The sequence below is a fragment of the Bos indicus genome, chromosome 29 (genome assembly GCF_029378745.1).
Source record: "Bos indicus isolate NIAB-ARS_2022 breed Sahiwal x Tharparkar chromosome 29, NIAB-ARS_B.indTharparkar_mat_pri_1.0, whole genome shotgun sequence".
NCBI classification, from domain to species: domain Eukaryota; kingdom Metazoa; phylum Chordata; class Mammalia; order Artiodactyla; family Bovidae; genus Bos; species Bos indicus.
The window spans coordinates 50,558,951-50,577,334 of NC_091788.1; the positions used below are offsets into that span (position 1 = coordinate 50,558,951).

Genomic DNA, 18,384 nt, shown 5'->3' on the forward strand with positions numbered 1-18,384 from the left:
AACCGAACTCCAAGTCTAGCCCTGACCCGCAGCCCGCCCCCACCCCCAACACCCTTCTCCAAAAACAACCAAGAAAAAAAGTTTATAAAAATATCTTGCAGGAATTCTTTAAAGTTTACAGTAGCTTGCCGGCACTGCACCGGCCGGCTGCCCCCAGCACCCCGACGGCTCTGTCCACGGGGCACCTCGGCCCAGACCCCACCCTGCCCAAGACACACACACGCACACACACAGACAGACGGACGGACAGACGGCAGGACGGCGCTGCTGCTGCCCCTTCCCTGAACAGAGAAGAAACTCAATAAGTTAAAACAGCAAATAAATAATACTGATCTCGGCCAGCCTCGGGGCAGCGGGCACGCTGGGCCCTGGGTCTCTTTCCACCTGCGGCCCCCAGGGAGCTGGGGGTGGGACACGGCGGGTCAGGTGGGCGGCGCTGAGGTGCATGGACGAGGAGCGGCGGGGTGGGGGGGGGGGGCGCGCCAGGGAGAGGCCGAGGCGGCAGGGCGAGACGACTGCTTCGCCCCCTCGGGCCCGCCCCGGAGGCCGGCTGGACCCGCCGAGGGCGCTGGTCAGCGCGCGTCCAGTTGGGGGCCTGGGTCCTCCTCCCCATGGCCATGCGGAGCTGAAACTGGGCAGAGCTGCCGCGCGGGCAGGCGGGCGGGCAGGCGGCGGGAGGAGAGGGCGGGTCTGCGGCAGCTGCCTTCGGTCAGCCGGAGTCCGGCGGAGAGCACGGAGGGCGGCCTCGTGGAGGTGACATGTTAACTTTTCGGGATAATTCCTGGTATCAGAGTGGAGACAGTGGCGTTGTCAGAGACAGGCAGAGAGAGAGAGCAAGAGAAAGAGAGAGCGGGCCCGGTCGGCCCGGCCTGGGCTGCGAACCCCGGGGCCCCCTTTCCTTTCCTCCCCGGCTTCACGACAGTCTAGACGGACAGACGGGCGTGGCCCTGGGTCCACCCCGGCGGGTGGGCGGGCAGCGGGCTGCACGAGGGGAGGGGGCTATGTGTCTGTCTAAGGCTGCTCCCGGCGGGCGGCGGGCAGCCCCGTCCTGGCCGTGTCCTTGCCCGCTGGGTACTCGGCGTCCCCTCCAGGGCCGGGGCCAGCGGCCGCGGAGTCCCCGAGTGGGCCGTGGGCACTCCGCTTGGCGGGCGTGCTGGGGGCCTGGGCCGCCTGCCCGTTCTTCTCGTCTGAAAAAAGTTGTTTAATTACGTCAAAGAAGTTACTCAATGGGCTGCCTGGGTGCACAGAACAGAAGACAAAAGAAAAAAAGAAAAGAGAGAAAAGGAGGGAGGGAGGGAAGAGAGAGAACAATAGACGAATGAGCCAGGGGCCCACTAGGGCGTCTGCGCGGGCGCGGGGCCGCGGCAGCAAGCGGGGCTGGCGGCCGGGGGCTCGAGGCCTCCGGGCGGTGGGCTGGGGCCCAGGCCGGCGGGGACCCTCCTCCTCCACCAGGCCTCCCGTCACCCTGAGTCCTCAGCGGCTGGAAGGCCAGGGCTGGGCGGGACCCGGGGACTGGAGGCCGGAGCCAGTGTGCCCGTCACACTCCTCCTGGGAGGCCTGGAGCCCCGCCCCTGGCCAACCCGGGTGGCACAGCGTGGACACAGAGGTCAGCAGCAGACAGACAGACGGATGGATCAGTGGACAGGCATGGAGCTTGGGTGTGGTGAGGGCTGGGGCAGGCAGCCAGAGTGGGGGCCCTGGTCCCGGAGAGACCGTCCCGAGGGAAAAGGAAGGGGCAGCCGTGGGGGCCCAGCCCCACAGGGGCCCTGTGGTCCTGGCCCTGGGGCACCTCAGGCCCTCCTCCTAAGCCAGGCCCCCACCTGGGCAAGAACAGGCAGGACCCCCATCTCTGCTCCAAAGATGGAACAGCAGGAGCCCTGTCCCGCCCCGTCCAGTGGCAGAGGGCCTGACCCAAGCCTGCAGCCCAGGGGGCGCCCTGACCTGGGGCCGGAGCCCGCAGCTGGGAGCCTTGCTGGCCTTGGGGCCGAGGCGCCCCTTCCTACCCTAAGTCTTGGAGTCCCTCCCTGGCCTGCCCTGATCTTGGGCCGGGCCTGCGACCGCTGTGGGAGCTGAGTGAGGGAGGCGGCTGGTGGCAGAGCGGGGGGGCTGGGCACAGCCGGGCGCCTTGGGGGCAAGCGCGGCCACGTGTGCGTGTCCAGGCCCCTCAGGTACACAGGGACCCCAGGACAGCCAGGGGTGGGGGCAGCACCCGCCAGGAGCAGGCTGCAGGGGGTGCGGGGGTGAGCAATGGGGTGACAGGCTGGGGGGCCCAGGTGCGCGTGAGGGGTTCTTACCACATTTGGAAAGCCTCCCCGTCATCATTTCCATACAGTTAGTGGTGTCTGGAGCACAGAACGGAGAGAGGAGGGGAGACGTGTGAACACAGCTTCCAGCTCAGACCTCGAGCTGGGGGGCAGCCTCAGGCCGGGCCCTGGGAGGGGGCGGGGCCCCGGGAGGGGCGGGGGCATAGGGCGTGGCCAAGGGTGGGCGGGCTGTGGCCAAGGGGTGGAGCCAACGCAGGCGGGCTAAGAGGGCGGGTGCTCAGAGAGGCGCCAGAACATGGAATCCGGGGCTCAGCGAGGAGATTCCTGCCGGAGCTGCACAGGGCTCGGCAGAGGGCAGCGGAGAGTGGGACCCCTCTCCTGGGCACTGAGGGGTCATGCCTGGCCCTCCGTCCCCTCTGACTCTGGGTCCAGGGCACTCGCTTAGAAGCTGAGAGGTCCAGGCCTCTGGCTAGGGTCTGTGCAGGCCACCTTTGGGTCCTCAGCCTACCACTCACACTCTTTGACGTGGTGGCTACAAGGTGCCCCTTAGCCCCAGACTCAGGGAGGCACCCCGTTCCCGACTCTCTCCACCCTCTGCTGGGCCAGGCCGGGTGCGCTGGGGGTGGGGAAGGCAGCCAGGCCCTCTAAGGGCCCCTCCCTGGGCTGCAGTGGGGCCCTGCTGGAGTGGATACCAGGTCTCAGCCTCGTGCCCCAGAGGGACCCCAGCTTCTGCCCCCTCCCCACATCCAGTGGCTTTAGGAATGAGCTCTCTGGATGAGCGAGTCCAGTATGAGAGGGAGGGACCAGGTAAGGGCCCTGGGGGAGGGGCTGGGGTCCCAGCCTGGGCTCCCCAGGTCCAGGGCTCCCTGAAGGAAGGCAGGGCAGACGGGCTTGGCCCAGAGCTGGCACCCAGCAGTCTCCAGGGAGGCGGTTCAGACCCAGAGCTGGCGCGGGGGTGGGGCCCTGCAAAAAGGGTCGGTCCACCAGGTTTGTTCCTGGGCCGGCGCCTAGCATGGGGGACACTGGCTGGCGGGAGGGGGCCCCCTAGGGCGGGACTCTGCCTGGCCAGGAGCGCAGAGAGCCCGTGTCCCTGTCCTCCAGGCAGTTCGCCAGGCCCCTGCTCGCTTCCCCGGACAAGCTGTCCTGCCTCAGCTTCGGCCTCCCCCTGGGAGCGCTGCCTCCTCTGAGGTAGGGGCATTAAAGGCACAGCCCCCAGGCCAGCCAGCTCCCAGGGCCGGGGGAGTGGGCCCCCTCCGTGGGTCAGAGCCCTCCATCCAGCCCCAGCCCCCCCACCAGAGGGGCACACGTGACAAGGAGGCGAAGGTGGAACACAGACGATGAAATGAGCATGGTGGGGCGGGATGGACGGGGGCCGCTCGGCCTCTAGGACCCCACACACAAGCACAGACAGCTGGCCACGGGGGCCCTGAGAAGGGGGCTCTGGGCTGGACCCTGCGCTCCCCAGGCCCCACACGGCCTCGCGGTCAGCTGGCATCTCCTGCCGCAAACCCGCGCCGCATGCCCTCCCTGACACGCTGCTCACCGATCATGCACGAGCCCCAGGGCTCACCCGCACCCACGCAGCCACAGCCCCCTCCCCACCAGGGCCCAGCCCTGCTGACCCGCAGGCTCCCGGGCCTCCAGCGCTGCAGGCCTGGGCAACGCCAGCCCCTGTGTGCCCCCTCTAGGACCACTGGGCGACCCCTGCTTCGCCTGGACCTCAGGCCCCCATGTCCTGCCCGTCTAGGGGAGGGTGGGTGGCAGACAGCCCCTCACATCAGCCAGAGAGGGTACCAGAGTGGGTACCACCCCCCGCCCTGGAGGATGCTCTCTGGGGGACCCCAAGGGCGCAGGGCCCCGGCAGGACCTCGGTCACTCCAGAGGAGCCCGCTCTCGCTGGCCAGGGGCCGGGCTGCCCCGTGTCCAGCTGCTCAGCTGGGTGCTGGGCCCGCATGGCCTGTCCAGGGCCGGGAGGCAGCTGCTGGATGTATGGGTGGGCGCAGGGCGCCCTCCTCGGGCCGGCCTGGCTCTCGCAGAGGACCTGCCCACAGCCCCCTCCCTGCCCCGGCGGTGAGGCCGGACACCTTACCTGCCAGCGTCAGAGGCTACTCTCGTAGCTGGTGGCCACCTTCTGGCCCTTAAGCCCAGCACCCCAGCTTAGTCCTGGAGCTGGCGGGGGGGGTTCTACAGTGGACAAGAGGCGCCTTTCAGTGTGGCGTGCGGCCCTACCTCCCTGGTGTGCAGAGACGCCGCTATGCGGGAGCGCCCTGCTCCCTGGGGGCGCGTGGCTGCGGGCCAGGCGGCTCGCAGAGGGGCCGCACCCCGTCCCCAGCCCTCGGGCCGCCGAGCCGGGCCCCTCCCTCACCTGACAAGTGCTGGGCAGAGGGTTGCTCGTGTGTGCTCAGCAGCTGGGCCTGAATGGTCTCCACGACCCTCTTGAAGCGGCGGCTTGGGCCTGGGGGAGACAGGGCGGGTGAGGGGCAGGGCCAGCGGGGACCCCCACGCTGCAGCCCCGCGCCCAGGGGGCAGCCCCGGGCCTCCCCAGCGGCTCACCAGACAGGAGCGTGAACGTGACCGAGTAGATGCCGTTCTCCTTCTGCGCGGCCCCGCCCTCTGTGTACGTGATGTCCACCTGGAACTTGACCGGCTTCTGGAACACAGCCGGGCCCCCCGTCGCCTTGTACTCGGCCCGGAAGCTCGTCTGGGAGATGACGCTGTGGCTGAGGCTGGGGATCTGTGGGCGCAGGCCGCGTGAGTGCGACCTCCCCTCGTGGAGCCGCCCGCCCCCCGGCCCCCAGGCCCCAGCAGCGGGGGCTTTCTGCCTCAGGCAGGTGGACCCCGACACAGGGCAGAAAGCAGGGCTCAAGCGGTGGGAGGGGAGAGGCCAGGCCAGAGCTTGGGCCGCGTGTAGGGGACACGACCCCCAGGGTCAAGGCCCGGCTCTGCTGGACGCAGGCCTGTGGCTCTGGTCAGGCTGAGCAGCCTCTGCACGGAGGGGCACGGGGCTGCAGGAGGCAGGCAGCGGGCACACAGGACAGGGTGCCAGGCTCCCGGGGACAGTCTCGAGGCCCCAGGCGAATCCCCCAGACCTGCAGAGCCCCCCGCCCCACGACGAGGCCGCAGGCCCCTCCTCAGAGTGGCTGTGCATCACCCCACCTCAGTGAGGGGTCCCTGGAGGCACCCCCACACCTGGCCTGGGCCCTCCCCAGGGGACACCCGTCTCCCGCCCCCCTGGCCCTGCCCAGGCCGGGGTCCCAGGGTCAGGGACCTCGTGGCGAGAGGCTCACCGACAGGAAGGCGTGGACGATGTCGGCTTTGATGGAGCTCAGCGGCTTGTCCTTGATGACCACGAAAATCTGCTCCTCCTTCTCCAGGCTGATGAAGTTCCCGAACCAGGACTTCTTGGCGAGCCTGGGTGCGGGCAGACGGCTGGTCAGCTCAGGGCATGCCAGCCAAGCTGAGCGCTGGCCTGTCCACCCCCCGGGCTGCAGGCAGCTCGCTGTCATAACTGGACCCCTTCCCTGGCCCCACCATCCTGACCCTCAGCCCACAGCCCTGACCCCCACCATCCTGACCCTCACCCCACAGCCCTGAACCCCACCATCCTCTGACCTCTGACCCCATCATCCTGATCCTCAGCCCACAGCTCCAGCTTTGACCTCATCACGGTGACCGTGACCCCACAGCCCTGACCCCATCCTGACCCTGACCCCTACCCCAGCCGTGACTGTGACCCCACAGTCCTGACCCCCCCATCCTGATCCTGATCTCTGACTCCATTATCGTGACCCTCACCCCACAGCCCGTGCCTTGACCCCATCACAGTGACCATGACCACACAGCTCTGACCCCCCATCCTGACCCTGACCTCTGACCCCATCCTGACCCTCATCCCACAGCCCGTGCCTTGACCCCATCATGATGACTGTGACCCCACAGCTCTGACCCCACCCATCCTGACCCCCATCCCAGCCGTGACCGTGACCCCATCTGGACTCCACTATCCTGAGTGACTCCCCACCCTAACCGTCCCTCCATCCTGACCCTGACCAGCCCCGCCCCGAGGCCCGCAGCCCTCAAGGTGGTCCTGCGGCCACCCCCTCCCGCCTGGGTGTGGGCAGCACCCGCTGACACCCCGTCAGGAGGGGAGGAGGGGAGAGTGGGGGGCGCCCTGCCCTTGAGCACACCTCGACCCTAGCCTTGCGTTACGCTGCTATTTGAGGGTGACTTGTGGAGCGGCCTCCCTGCAGCTCCCAGGGAGAGGTGCCCATCGGGGGCTGTGTGGGTGGGGCAGGCGGGGGACCCTGTGCATATCTGCCTGGGGTGGGGGACAGGGACGGGGGCAGAGATGGGGGCTGGGGCCCGGATGCCACCTGCCCTCCCTCTGTGCCCGGGGGCTGGTGCCTGCCGCCCCACCCAGATCACTCCTGGAACACGGAGCTCGCTCAGACCCCAGGGGGCTGAGCTGCTGCGTGGGGCAGGGCAGGGGCCACCCCAGGGACCCAGGGCGGCAGCACCCTCTCGCACGAGAGCCTGCACCTCACGGGCACCCAGCCTGCCCTGCCCATCGTCCCCTGTCCCTCTGCCGCGTCCGAGGCCCCCCTCTGGGCTGGGCCGCCCCCTCAGTGCACACGTCCTGCCTCCCACATTCAGCCCATGCGGGCCTCTCCCACGGTGGACGAGGCTGGGACTCGCTTCTGAGCAGGAGGGCAGCGGGCCTCTCCCCCGAGATCAGGCTCTGAAAGGCCGGCCTCCCCCTGGCCAGGGGCCTCCACCTTGTGTGGACAAACTGACACGGTTAGACACAGCAGGACAGATGGACGGGATGGGGAGGCCTGTGCAGTCAGGAGCCTGAATCCTGCTGGTGACCAGCTGAGCTTGGAGGTGGACGGAGCCCTGGATGGGCCTTGAGATGACCATCACTGACCAACGCTGTGGAGCGGGGCCTGACCCCGAGGCTGGCGGGTGGACGAGAGCTGGTGGGAGCGCCTGCCCGACGCCAGGAGCTCAGCCGCGGACACAGCCAGGGCTCCACAAGCAGGGGCCCCGCCCAGGCCAGTACTGCTCGGGTGGCGCTGGCAGCGTGAGCAGGTCTGCAGCTCGCAGGGCGTCCTCCTGTGCGTCTCCCCTTTCTCTTGCCCGTTTCCGGAGCTGGCTCTGGGGCCCGTGGCAACGCTGTGGCGGCAGGCAGCCTGCCCACAAAGGCCGTGTCCACTTGTGGGGCCGGAGCCGGCCTCTGGGTGTGGCCTCCGAGGCAGAGACCTGCCCTTCCCGGCCCCAGGCGATCGCCGGCCACTTTCGCCTCCTTTCGCACACCCTGCTGGCTCTGCAGCTGTCGGCACGTCCAGAGTCCCGTGGGCCTCAAGTTCAGACAAGGGCCAGGAGGTGGCTCTGGAGCCCGCGGTGGGGGCCAGCGCCCCGTCTCCCTCGATGACAAGACTGAGTAACGGGAGCGCTCAGCTGTGCACTCAGCGCCGGGTCTGACAGCAGCCTGAGGGGCTGGGAAGGCCTGTGTGGTTCAGTTCGGGCCCGGCTGGGCCTGTTGGTGAAGGCGTGTTGTCTGATAGCAGCTCTTACACGTGCTGACACGGACTCAGCCTCACCCGCTGGGGGAAGGCGCTGAGAGCAAAGGCTGGGCCTCCCGGAGGAGACAGAGCTCCCGGCCCGAGATGAGGTGCCGGCCTGGTTCCCGCCCCTGGAGCTGAGAGCCTGGGCCATCGTGCAGGCCGGGTGTGAATGCTGCGTACACACGACGGACCGAGGCTGCGACCACGTGGAGGCGATGTCTCCCGGCCGGAGACCGCAACCTCATGAGGAGCGGGTGCCGGGGACGCCCCTGACTCCAGGGCCACCCGTCTGCTCCCCCGTCAGCCACACCCACTGGGTGGGGGGCAGGTGCCAGCCAGGGCCCTTGAGGGGGGACCAGGCCTCCAGGTCTTGAGAGTGGGCGCGAGGCTGTGGGCCGCCTGCACGGTGCTGTCTGCTGCTCTGCGTAGACTTTTTTTTAAGCTTTTCTAGAAAACCTAACAAGTTACAAACGTGGTTGCCAGAGCTGCTGATGACGGCAGGAAATCCTGACCGAAGGGACACCAACGGGGGGTCCCAGAGGCCCCGAGGCCCTGCATCTGGGGCTGGTGGCCCTCCGGCTCCACCCCGGCACTGTGTCCACAGGCCCACGTGGGGTCTCGATGCTGTGGTGACAAAGCTTCTCCTGCAGTGAGGTCACGGCGACCCTGCCCATGGCCACGCCACAGGTCTCGTTCACACAGTGAAGGGAGAAGAGGCTGGGGCCTCTTGGGGGTCTGGGCCCCAGACACAGGGACTTGTGTCCAGACGTCCAGCGCAGCACTGCCTCCCTGTCGCCTCAAGGCCGCGCTTCCGCCTCTCGTGGGACCGTGGGCGGAGGCCCTTCCTACAGGCACCTCACAGCTGGCCCCCAGGGGCTCGGGGCCCGCCAGCCTCCCCGCGTGGAGCCCGTGGCTCGCAGCAGGAGCGGATGGTCACTCTGAAGCGCGGCTGTGCCGTCCCTGCCACCCACACTCCCTGTCCCCTGAGCTGCGGCTTCGGAGCAGACCTGGGCAAGGCCGTGTCACCGCCCTGGCCCCGCACCTGCCCTGGCACTCAAAGGTGGAGACACAGGCGGCCCCAGCACCCTAGTGACCCTGGCCTGACACCCAGGGTCCATCCCGGATGCCCACACACTCCACGTCCAGGCAGCGGGAAGGAGCCAGCAGCGCACACTCGAGCTTGAGCAGGGCCACTTACTCTGGGGACGACTCCGGGGTCAGGTTGGACATCTCCTCGGGCGTCGGAACTGCACACGAGACAGGGAGAGAGCGCGGTGACCGCCCCGCCCCGCCCCCAGCAAGGCCGCGGGCACAGGGAGCTGTCCGGTCTCCTGGTGCTGAAACCAGGCTTTGCCTTCTCTGGCCTCCAAAGGGCCCTGCTGTCTCCAGGAGGTGGCCACGCCCCCCATGCCCTGCCCGTTGACACGGTGCGGCTGGTGTGCTCTGCTGGCCAGGATGGACAGGGCCTCCGCCCCCCCCACTCTCCCGAGCCCCCCCCCCTCCCTCCTGAGCTCCCCCCACCGGCCCCCTGCTGTGTCTGGCCACTCTCACCTTGCAGTTTCCGGCGGTGGAAGCGGGGCGACCCCAGGAAGCTGTTCTTGATGGAGTTGAGCCGCGTCCTCCAGGGCACCCCTCCCACGCTGGGGCTGGACGGCGGCGTGGGGTTGGGCGTGCCCGCCGGGCTCTCCTTGGGCGTGTGCACAGGCGTCCCCTTGGGGGTAGGGAGGGGACTGCCCCTCGGAGAGGGGTGAGGGGTCACCTGTATAGTGGGGACAGATTTGGTGTTCGGTTCAGTCCCGGGGGTTGGGAGCCGGGCAGGCGATGGCAGGGTGGGTGGGCCCGGGGGCAGGGCCGGCTCGGGGCTGAGGCCCCCTGGGACAAGGGGCTGGGCCTGGGTGCCAGCCGGGAGTGGGTTGGACTTGGTGCCCTGCAGCGGCTTGTCGGTCAGCTTGGCCTTGCTCGGCAAGGTCTGGGTCTTGGGGTTGGGCCGCGGGGCGGCCTGTGGAGGGAGGAGGTGTCCGGGCCGGGAGGCGCTCCGGCAAGCTTCAGGCTCCGCGGAGGTGGCCGAGGGGCAGGCCACAAAGGGGAGCTCGGGGGGCGGGGGAGGCAGGACGAACTTTCTAATAGGCTACAGGGCAGGCAGGAGCCACAGGGGAGAGCAGGGGGCCCCCCAGAGCCCAGCGCATGCCCCGCCCCCGCAGGCCCCGCCCCCGCAGGCCCCGCCCCCGGCAAGTACACACAGCACGAGGAGGACCCCAGGCAGGAGAAGGGGGCAGGCGGGTGGGGGAGCATTCGCCACAAAAGAAACCGACAAACGAGAAAACAAAACAGAAAACGTGCCGTTAGCAGAGCAGCCGGAGCCCCCAGAGCAGCAGGCAGGATGGGGGTCCACCCGACCGCCCCCCGCCCTGGGGGCGCCCTGCTGGGCGGGGTCACTCACCCGGGGGCTGCTGAGCGGGCTGGTGGACAGGCCCGAGGAGGCCCCACTGATGGACCTGGACCTGGGGACACAGGCGCGCAGGCGGCTCAGACGGGGTGCTCCCAGCGCCTCACCCCTCAGGCGGCCCCGGCCCAGCGCAGGCCTGGCAGTGCCCAGGGCGGGCCTGCCGTGCCCCCCGCCTCGCACCAGGCCCAGGAGGGCCCGGGCCCCTGGGGGTCATCAGAGCCCCATGGTGCAGCCGGCGGCCTGGGGGCTCCTCTTCCCCCCACGCAAAAGCTGCCCCACATCCGAGGCCCAAAGCCCCAGGCCCAGAGGGCAGAGAGGGGCCCTCAGCACGGCTCTCGAGCCTGATGAGCAGAGGGATGTGGGAGGCGAGGCTCCCAGGGCCCCCTCTCCACACACCCACTGACCCGAGCCCAGCTGAACCTCCAGGCTGAGCTGTCGCAGACCCAGAGTCCTGCACTCTGCCGAGCGCCTCACCCCCTGGCGCCTGGGCACCAGCCCAGCCCCTCCATGCCCACAGCCCACCCGTGTGGCCAAGAGCCGCCCACCGCCCCCTCCTCGTTTGCACGGCGCCTGTGACAGCCGTCAGCAGGGACGTGGACTCTGTCCACCCCAGCCCCGTGTGGCCTGCAGACTAGGCCTGGGCACGACCACAGAGAGGTCACTGGCCAGCACACCCGGCAGAGACCACTGCGGCCACTGCCCCCTCAGGGCAGGAACTGGACACCTCTCGGGTTAGGGCCGGGCCTGACGGGCCTTGCTCCACCACCCACGTGGCCTTGAGGGAAAGGAGACGCCCGCTCACCCCTGGGCGCCGGCACCGGCCATCCTTAGAGGAAGGAAACCGGAGGGGTCGAGACAGCCACAGGAGAGAAGAGGACAGAACAGAGTGAAGGGCGGCCACACCGCCCGCCCGGCCACACCGCCCTCGCCGCAGCCAGCCCCTGGGCCTCAGGGAAGAGCCGGGCCCCGCTGGCCAGGCCCCCGGCACCCATGGGCTGGAGCCCCACGGCGACGACCCTCCGACCCGACACAGCCACGGAGCCGGCACCTTGCCCTCGGCAGCCCCAACCCAGTCCGCCCATGTCCGCCGGGCAGGGCCCGAAGCCCTCAGACGTGAGAATGGAGCGCGCACTGGCGGTCCCAGCGGGGGCCCACCCTGCACCACGGCCGGCAGGGGCAGCAGCTGCGAGCTTGCCGCTCAGCATGAAGGAAGCAGAGAAGCAGCGGCAGAGAGACGGGGCCGCGTCCACGCCCTGCTGTCTAAGCCTGGAAGCTGAGCTGCGGGAAGGACACGCCAGTGCAGAGCAGCCGGGGTGGGAGGGGGCACGGAGGGGGAGCCGGGGGGCCCGGGGCCAAGCGAGGCCCCGCCATGGGCGCTGCCGGGCAGCGGGCCCTGCAGGCGGGGCGCCGGGGGCCTGGATGGCTGGGTGGCGTGCAGGGCCTCCTGGGACCCGCACAGTCCCTGCTCCTTCCTGGGGAGCTTGCAGCGCCCGGGGCCACCACCTCCACTCTGGTCCGTGTGGACAGCCGGGCGGCCCCCGGACACAGGCCAGTGTGGAGTGGGGAAGGGGAGCCAAACAGGCCCAGAGGCCCGCTGACCACAGCCGAGGACAGCCCAGGGCCTGGGGTGGGCAGAGCCCGGGTCTTCTGGCCCTCCTAGGGGGCCGCGTTCCTCCTCCTGGGCGTCAGCCTCAGCTGACCAGCCCTCCCCCCGGCTCACGGGAAGGCTCCCTCGCCAGAGGCGGGTGGCCACCCGAGGCCCAGCCCTGCCCCCAGGCCCGCCGCTGTCTGTGGGGCTGGGGCGGGGGATGGGGGGGGCAGGGTGTATACCTGTCTTCTTTGCTGAATTGGGGGTGGGCTTCAGCGATATCCAGGCTTTTACTGAACATTGCTTTACTACAGCAGGAACAAAGTGAGAAAACAGAGTTACTGCCGCGGCCCCGCCAGGCGGCCCAGGAGGCCGGCCCTCCACACCTCCGAGCTGGGCACAGCCCGCCGGCCGAGGCCAGGCGCACAGGAGGGCCGGCCAGGCAGGCGCAGCACAGCCGGCGGCCTGATGGGCAGGGCGGCCTTAGGGGACACCTGGTGCCGCCCCAGGGGTGCGGCCTGTCACCTCAACAAGGGCCCAAGCCAGGGGGGGCAGCCTCTGAGATGGAGCAGAAAGTGCGGGGGGTGAGGAGGGTCGGCTTTCCAGGGAGTGACCCCTGGGATGGCTGACCCCTGACCCTGCCCCAGCCCCCCGCGCCCCTGAGGCACGCGGGCCTGAAAAGCAGAGTGGAAGCCAGGACGGCCGAAGGTGGGGTGTACAGGGCGGGGGGAGGCTGGCGAGCCCCCAGCCTGCCCGCAGCTGTGGAGCCAGAAGCCAGTGCAAGGCTCAGGAAGGACGGCGCCTCCAGGAGAGGTGCCCCGCCAAGCAGGACCTTCCTCCTGCTCCTCCCCGCCCCCCACCCTGGGGCAGGAGGCCGCGAGCAGTGGACCACGGTGGCTGGCAGACCTGGAGAGGGCCCCAGAGGCTGGGACGCCAGAGGCTGGGGGCTGGGACCGCCGGGGGTGGGGCCGTGGCTGATGGGTCGATGGCCTGTTTAATCCTGACGGCGGCCCGCAGCCTGCAGTTCCTCAGAGGCCCGGCTGGCCCCAGCGCCGAGCACCCAGCTGACCGGTGTGGCCGGGGCTCCAGAGGTGACACCTCCCGCGAAGCCTCCGCCCCGGGGCCTCCCCGAGGGCTGAAGGCCCTACCTGGGCAGGGAGGCTTGGTCTCGCCCAGCATCCCGGGAACAGCAGAGGCTCTGCAGGGCCCTGATGCTCACCCCTCCTCGGGGGGCCCAGACTCCCCACCCCAAGATTCCACATCCCTGACCCCTGCCTGGCCACAGCTGACCCAAACACGGGCTCAGCATCAATCGGGGTTAAGCCTCCTGGGCTGCGGCTCTGAACACAGCTGACCTCCGCCCAGCCCTGCCCGGCCCTGCCCAGTCTAATCCACTCCAGCCCAGCTCTGTCCAGGATGGCCTCACCCAACCCAGCCTGACCCAGGCCAACCAAGCAAAGCCCTGCCCCTCTCAGCCCAACCCAGCCCAGTCTGCCGGGGCGCAGAGTTCAGCCCAGATCACCTTATTCCAGCTCAGCCAGCCCAGTCCAGCTCAGCTCAGCCAGCCAGCCCAGCCCAGTGCAGCCAGTGCAGCCCATGCAGGCCCCCCCTACCCCGACACCTCCCCAGGCACAGCTCAGCGCAGTGCCACGCAGCAGCCTCAGCCCAGCCCCAGGGCGGGGTGCAGAGAGGAGCCAGGCCCGCCCCGCGCCGCCGGGCCGGGGCGGCAGGAGGCACGCACCTCTGGCCGTGCTGGGCCATCTCCAGGGCCCGCCGTGCAGGCACGGGGGAGCCGCCGTCCGTGACGCTCAGCACCTCCATGGACTTCCGCTCGGGCCGCCGCTTGCCGTGCCGGTTGAGCATCGGGGAGTCCACACGCTTCCGGGGCGGGTCTGCGTGCAGAGCGGGGTCAGGGCCGGCAGTCCGCAGGGGCGGGCGGGCGGCCCCGGGACCCCGTACCTATCTCGTTCCTGGGCGGCAGGTCCTCATCCTCGTGGCTCGGGTACCTCTCTTTCCGGTCCAGGAGGAGGAAGTAGATCATCTTCTCCTGATTCTCCCTGCAGAGGGTGAGAGGCGCCGGGAGGCTGGATGGGGTCCCCGCAGGCTGGCGCCCCCGCCCCCGGGCAGGCCCCCGGACGCACTCCTCGGACAGCAGGTCCTGCAGCAACTTGTTGCGGTCCCGGAAGCAGCCGAGCGAGTGCATGCTGTCCAGCACGTCGGGGTCGATGTCCTCCAGGCTGGGCAGGGAGCGGATCTGCACCTTGCGAGGGACAGGCTGCTCCGGCTCCGGCTCGTTCTTGCCTCCTCTGCGGGGACAGGGCCCGGTCACTCCCTCCGGCAGCACCCGAGGCTCCTCGCCCGCTCCCCGGCCCTGGGCCTGAGTCCTGCTGCTCTCCCTGCGCCCGGCCCCTGCACATCTCCTGCGTCCTGCCTGTGCCCAGCACGGGCTGGCCAGGGTCCCCGAGAGCTGGCCCGGGGGCCCGAGGCTGGAGGCAGGCCTGCGCTGGGCCGGGCCCTCCCCCCGCCGTCCCTAGCGGGCCCTTCGGGCCACAGAGGCAGGCAAAGCGGGCGATGAGGGCAGGAAAAGCTACTTACATATACCATATGTGTTTCTGAATGTGCTCTAGCTACAAGGAAAGAGAAACAGGGAGTTAGTACGAGGAAGGAGCGGAGGCCGCGTTAGGAGGCCAGAGGAGCAGGAGCAGAGGGGCGGGGCTGGAGGCTGAGCGAGGAGTGAGACAGACAGCGGGGAAGGAGCGGGCGGGCGGGGGGCGGGGGGGGGCGGAGACAGGTGTGGAGCCGGGGGCGGGAGGGAGCGCGGGGCCGGCGGGGGCTCCCGGGCTCACGGAAAGGGGCCATCCCAGACGCCTGGCTAGTGCCCTGACCCTACCTACCCACGGGGGAGAGGACAGGCCTCCCGGAGACGGCGGGGAGCTAGGGGGAGCGGGGCTGCAAGCAGGGGTAAGGCGCTGCGGGGTGGGCAGCAGGAGCCCCCCGGGGCTCAGGGAGGGGCGGAGGGAGGGGAGCAGCGGGCAGCGGGGCGCGGGCAGAGCTGGGGGGAGCTGGGCGAAGGGAGAGCAGGAGGCGCTCCGCCCCGACGGGGGCGCGCTGGACCTCTTTCAGAGCGGGGGGGGCCCCCAAACCCTGGTCCCCCCCAGACCCTGACTCCCCGCCCGCCCCCGCCCCGGAGCGGGCCCTGAAGGACCGCGCACGGGGCCCTGCCCGGGCGCACGCACCGTGAGGCGCCGCGCCGCGTCCACCTCGATCATGCCGCGCAGCAGGCTCTGGCAGTCGGGCGGGATGAAGTGCGGCATGTGGAAGACGCCGCGCTTCACCTTCTCCAGCAGCTGCCGCAGGTTGTCGTCGTCGAATGGCAGCGCCCCCTGCAGGCGGTGCGGGGTCAGGGCGGGCGGACCCACGGGGCAGGGTGTCGGGGGTGTGGGGGCAGAGGGACGGGGTGGGGGCAGAGGGGCGGGGGGTGGGCCGACGGGGCGCGGGGAGCCTCACCACCAGCAGCGCGAACAGAATCACGCCGCAGCTCCACACGTCTGCCTTGCGGCCGTCGTATTTCTCCCCCTGCGGACAGTCCTGGGGTTGGTGGGGGCGCAGGGCCGGAATTCTTGCGGGGACAGAGGGTCCGGGAGGCTATGGGCCCGGGGCCGGCGCCTCAGACAGGCAGCCAGGCCCCGACCTGGGGGTCTGCAATCACCGGGGCAGGGAGGCCCCTTGTCTGGACAGGGGCTGGGGTGGGTGGCTACTTACCCGGATCACCTCCGGACAGGCATAGTGGGGCGACCTAAAGGCAAAAGCCGAAGTCAGGGCAGGAGGCTCAGGACGCACCGTACCCTGGCCATCCCACCCCCTGGACTTCTGGGCTGCCCCCCAGAACGGCAGCAGGTGGAGACCGAGGGTGGGGTGACCCCCGCTCCATGCCTCCAGACTCTGCCTGGCATGGATGCCCTACTGGGGAGTTCCAGGGATTTGGTGCCAGTTCTCCCACAACCTCATAGCCTCTGCATGCTCCTGGGAGCCAGGGACCCAAGGAGCCAGCGGGCAGAGGCAGGACCACGGGGCACGCCTTATCCCTGCCCCGGCAGCCCCACGGGGGCGCCGGGCCCCTGCCTCCAGCCCAGGCCGCTGGGCCGCCTGCCGGGGCAGCCATGGGGCCAGGCTGCGGCCACCGTCCTGGCCCGTGTAGGACCGGAGGCCGGCTCGGGGCTCAGCTCACCCGCAGCTGGTCTCCAGCAGGCTGTCGCCAACCTGCAGCGACGCCATGCCGAAGTCTGCGATCCGGATGTTATTCTTCTCGTCCAGCAGAAGGTTTTCTGGTTTCAGATCCCTGTGGCTGGAAAGAAGGCAGGATTGAGGCTGATCGCAGCGGCCCCCCTAAAACCCCGCCTCACAGCAGGAGGCCAATGGCAGCGCAGCCCGCTGATGTCACCAGCGGTCAATCGGAGGTCTCCCTCAGGCCGATGGCTGCAGGGTGGCAGGATGGGCGGACAGGACTGCCAGCGATGGGCACGCTCTGCTTTACTCCTTGGAGTCTCTCCCCTTTCCTGCTTCCCCCACCACACCTCATACCTGCTCTGGGCCAGCACCAACCTGGGGCCCCCAGACCAAGGATACCCTGGCCCCCGGGCCTCTGAAAGCACCAAGGACATTTGGGTGGGCACCTGGCAGAAAGCTTTCTGATGCCCCGAGGGGGTCAGTAGGGATATGCTGCCTGATCCAGTGAGGGGCTGGGGGATGCAAGAGCTGGGGGAGGCACACGTGCAGGGATGGGGGCTGCTTGGTGGGGAATGGGGTGCCTGGGTGCCTGCACAGAGATCCAACCAGTCCATCCTAAAGGAAATCAGTCCTGAAAATTCATTGGAAAGATACATGATGAAGCTGATGCTCCAATACTTTGGCCACCTGATGCAGAGTTGACTCACTGGAAAAGACCCTGATGCTGGGAAAGATTGAAGGCAGGAGGAGAAGGGGGTGACAGAGGATGAGATGGTTGGATGGCATCACTGACTCAATGGATATGAGTTTGAATAAGCTCTGGGGGTTGTGATGGACAGGGAGGCCTGGTGTGCTGTAGTCTATGGGGTCACAAAGAGTCGGACACGACTGAGCGACTGAACTGAACTGGGGTTCCTGGAGGGGCGGGGGGCACGTGGTGGGGCGGGGCACCTGGTGGGCGGGGACACACCATATGGAGTGGCTGTGGCAGAAGTCCAGCGCAGAGATGATCTGGCGGAAGAACTTCCGGGCCTCTTTGGGGGTCAGCCTCCCCTTCTTGACCAGGTAGTCAAAGAGCTCTCCACCAGACACATGTTCTAGCACCAGGTATCTGCAGGGGGCAGGCAGGCGTTGGGTGGGCGCACCCAGCCAGGGCACCGCTGCTCCTCAGCAGGTGGGCGCCCGCCACTCCCCTCCTGGCAGGCCCAGGCAACAGACCCACACTGAGCCTCAAGACCAGGGGGCACTGAGGTAGCTGACCCTCTCCTGAGCCTGAGGTTTGGTCCTTCCAGGCCCTTCCTGGGCTCCTGAATGAGCGAGGACATGTCAGATGCTCAGGCCCTGAGGGAGCCGGGCACCAGCAGGGCGGACCTCAAAAGGGATGGGTTGGGGCAGGGCACAGCTGGTCTGGGAAGAGGCGAGGCAGGGTCCGGGGGAGGACCCGGGTGGGGAAGGGGCCTGGGCGGGAGGAGGGGGCCCGGGGAAGGGGAGGGGCCTAGATGGGAGGAGGGGCCTGGACAGGGGAGGGGCCTGGGCGGGGGAGGGGCCTAGGTGGGAGGAGGGGCCGGGGAGGGGAGGGGCCTAGGTGGGAGGAGGGGCCTGGGCGGGGGAGGGGCCTGGGGGGGGGAGGTCTGGGGGTGTCCAGATAGCAGGTAGTGACTGCCCCCAACTTGGCTCAACACAGCTCGATGGTGTAGGGGGTGAACCCCATGGCCCTCTGAACCGAGAAGGGGGCTGTGTCCGAGCTGAGCCTCCCTGGAGTCGAGCCTGAGGGGCTGGTTTCTGGGGTGAGGTGGGCGGCGGTCCTCAGGGGAGCTGGGACTCAGGCTGAGCACAGACCCTGAGGAATCCCCGGTGGGAGCTGGACAGGGGTGGTTCTGCTGGTCTGAGGGGGCTTGGGGACGGGAGGGGGTGACAGGAGCCATGCGGTGGGACCACGGCAGGCAGGGACGGGAGTGTGGGCCTGGAGCTGGTCTTACAGAAATGGAGGGGCCAGTGGGGGGGCAGCCTGTCTGTGGCGAGGAGCTGGGGGAGGAAGGGGCTGGGACACAGGGTGGGGACACGCTGGGGTGTCAGCGAGGAAAGGGGCGGTTCCCGGGGCCCGCCCTGTTCCTGAGAGGGGGTTCAGGCGGCACCCCAGCTCAGGGGCAGAGGCCCTGCCTGAGCTCCCACATCCAGGCTCCCGGCCCTCCCTGGCACCTTGGGAGGGCGCTGGGCCCAGCAGCAGCCAGGCCGGCCTGTGTCCTCCCAGCATCCTGTCCCATCACCCAGCCTGTCTTGACTGTGTCCTCC

At 69.4% G+C, this 18,384-nt stretch overlaps 1 protein-coding gene across 19 annotated transcripts in view; it reads right to left on the reverse strand.

Moving 5' to 3' along the window:
- Positions 1-630: 630 nt before the first annotated feature.
- The window catches only part of BRSK2 (BR serine/threonine kinase 2), a 48,658-nt gene continuing 30,904 nt past the window's right edge, over positions 631-18,384 (reverse strand). For 2 of the 19 annotated variants that reach the window (XM_070782834.1, XM_070782844.1), the window contains 19 exons: positions 17,063-17,203; positions 16,094-16,210; positions 15,628-15,661; positions 15,373-15,441; positions 15,102-15,248; positions 14,461-14,492; positions 14,007-14,171; positions 13,825-13,922; positions 13,607-13,757; positions 12,108-12,173; positions 11,080-11,103; positions 10,272-10,332; positions 9,383-9,590; positions 9,030-9,078; positions 5,552-5,675; positions 4,818-4,998; positions 4,630-4,719; positions 2,295-2,342; positions 641-1,235 (listed from right to left, as the gene is read on the reverse strand). In XM_070782834.1, the coding sequence (XP_070638935.1) occupies positions 1,012-1,235; positions 2,295-2,342; positions 4,630-4,719; positions 4,818-4,998; positions 5,552-5,675; positions 9,030-9,078; positions 9,383-9,590; positions 10,272-10,332; positions 11,080-11,103; positions 12,108-12,173; positions 13,607-13,757; positions 13,825-13,922; positions 14,007-14,171; positions 14,461-14,492; positions 15,102-15,248; positions 15,373-15,441; positions 15,628-15,661; positions 16,094-16,210; positions 17,063-17,203 (2,029 nt within the window). In that variant the 3' untranslated portion in view covers positions 641-1,011. Of the gene's footprint in view, positions 1,236-2,294; positions 2,343-4,353; positions 4,449-4,629; positions 4,720-4,817; positions 4,999-5,551; positions 5,676-9,029; positions 9,079-9,382; positions 9,591-10,271; positions 10,333-11,079; positions 11,104-12,107; positions 12,174-13,606; positions 13,758-13,824; positions 13,923-14,006; positions 14,172-14,460; positions 14,493-15,101; positions 15,249-15,372; positions 15,442-15,627; positions 15,662-16,093; positions 16,211-17,062; positions 17,204-18,384 lie in introns of all 19 variants that reach the window. The other 17 variants (XR_011564934.1, XR_011564936.1, XR_011564935.1 and 14 more) reach the window with 17 other exon arrangements.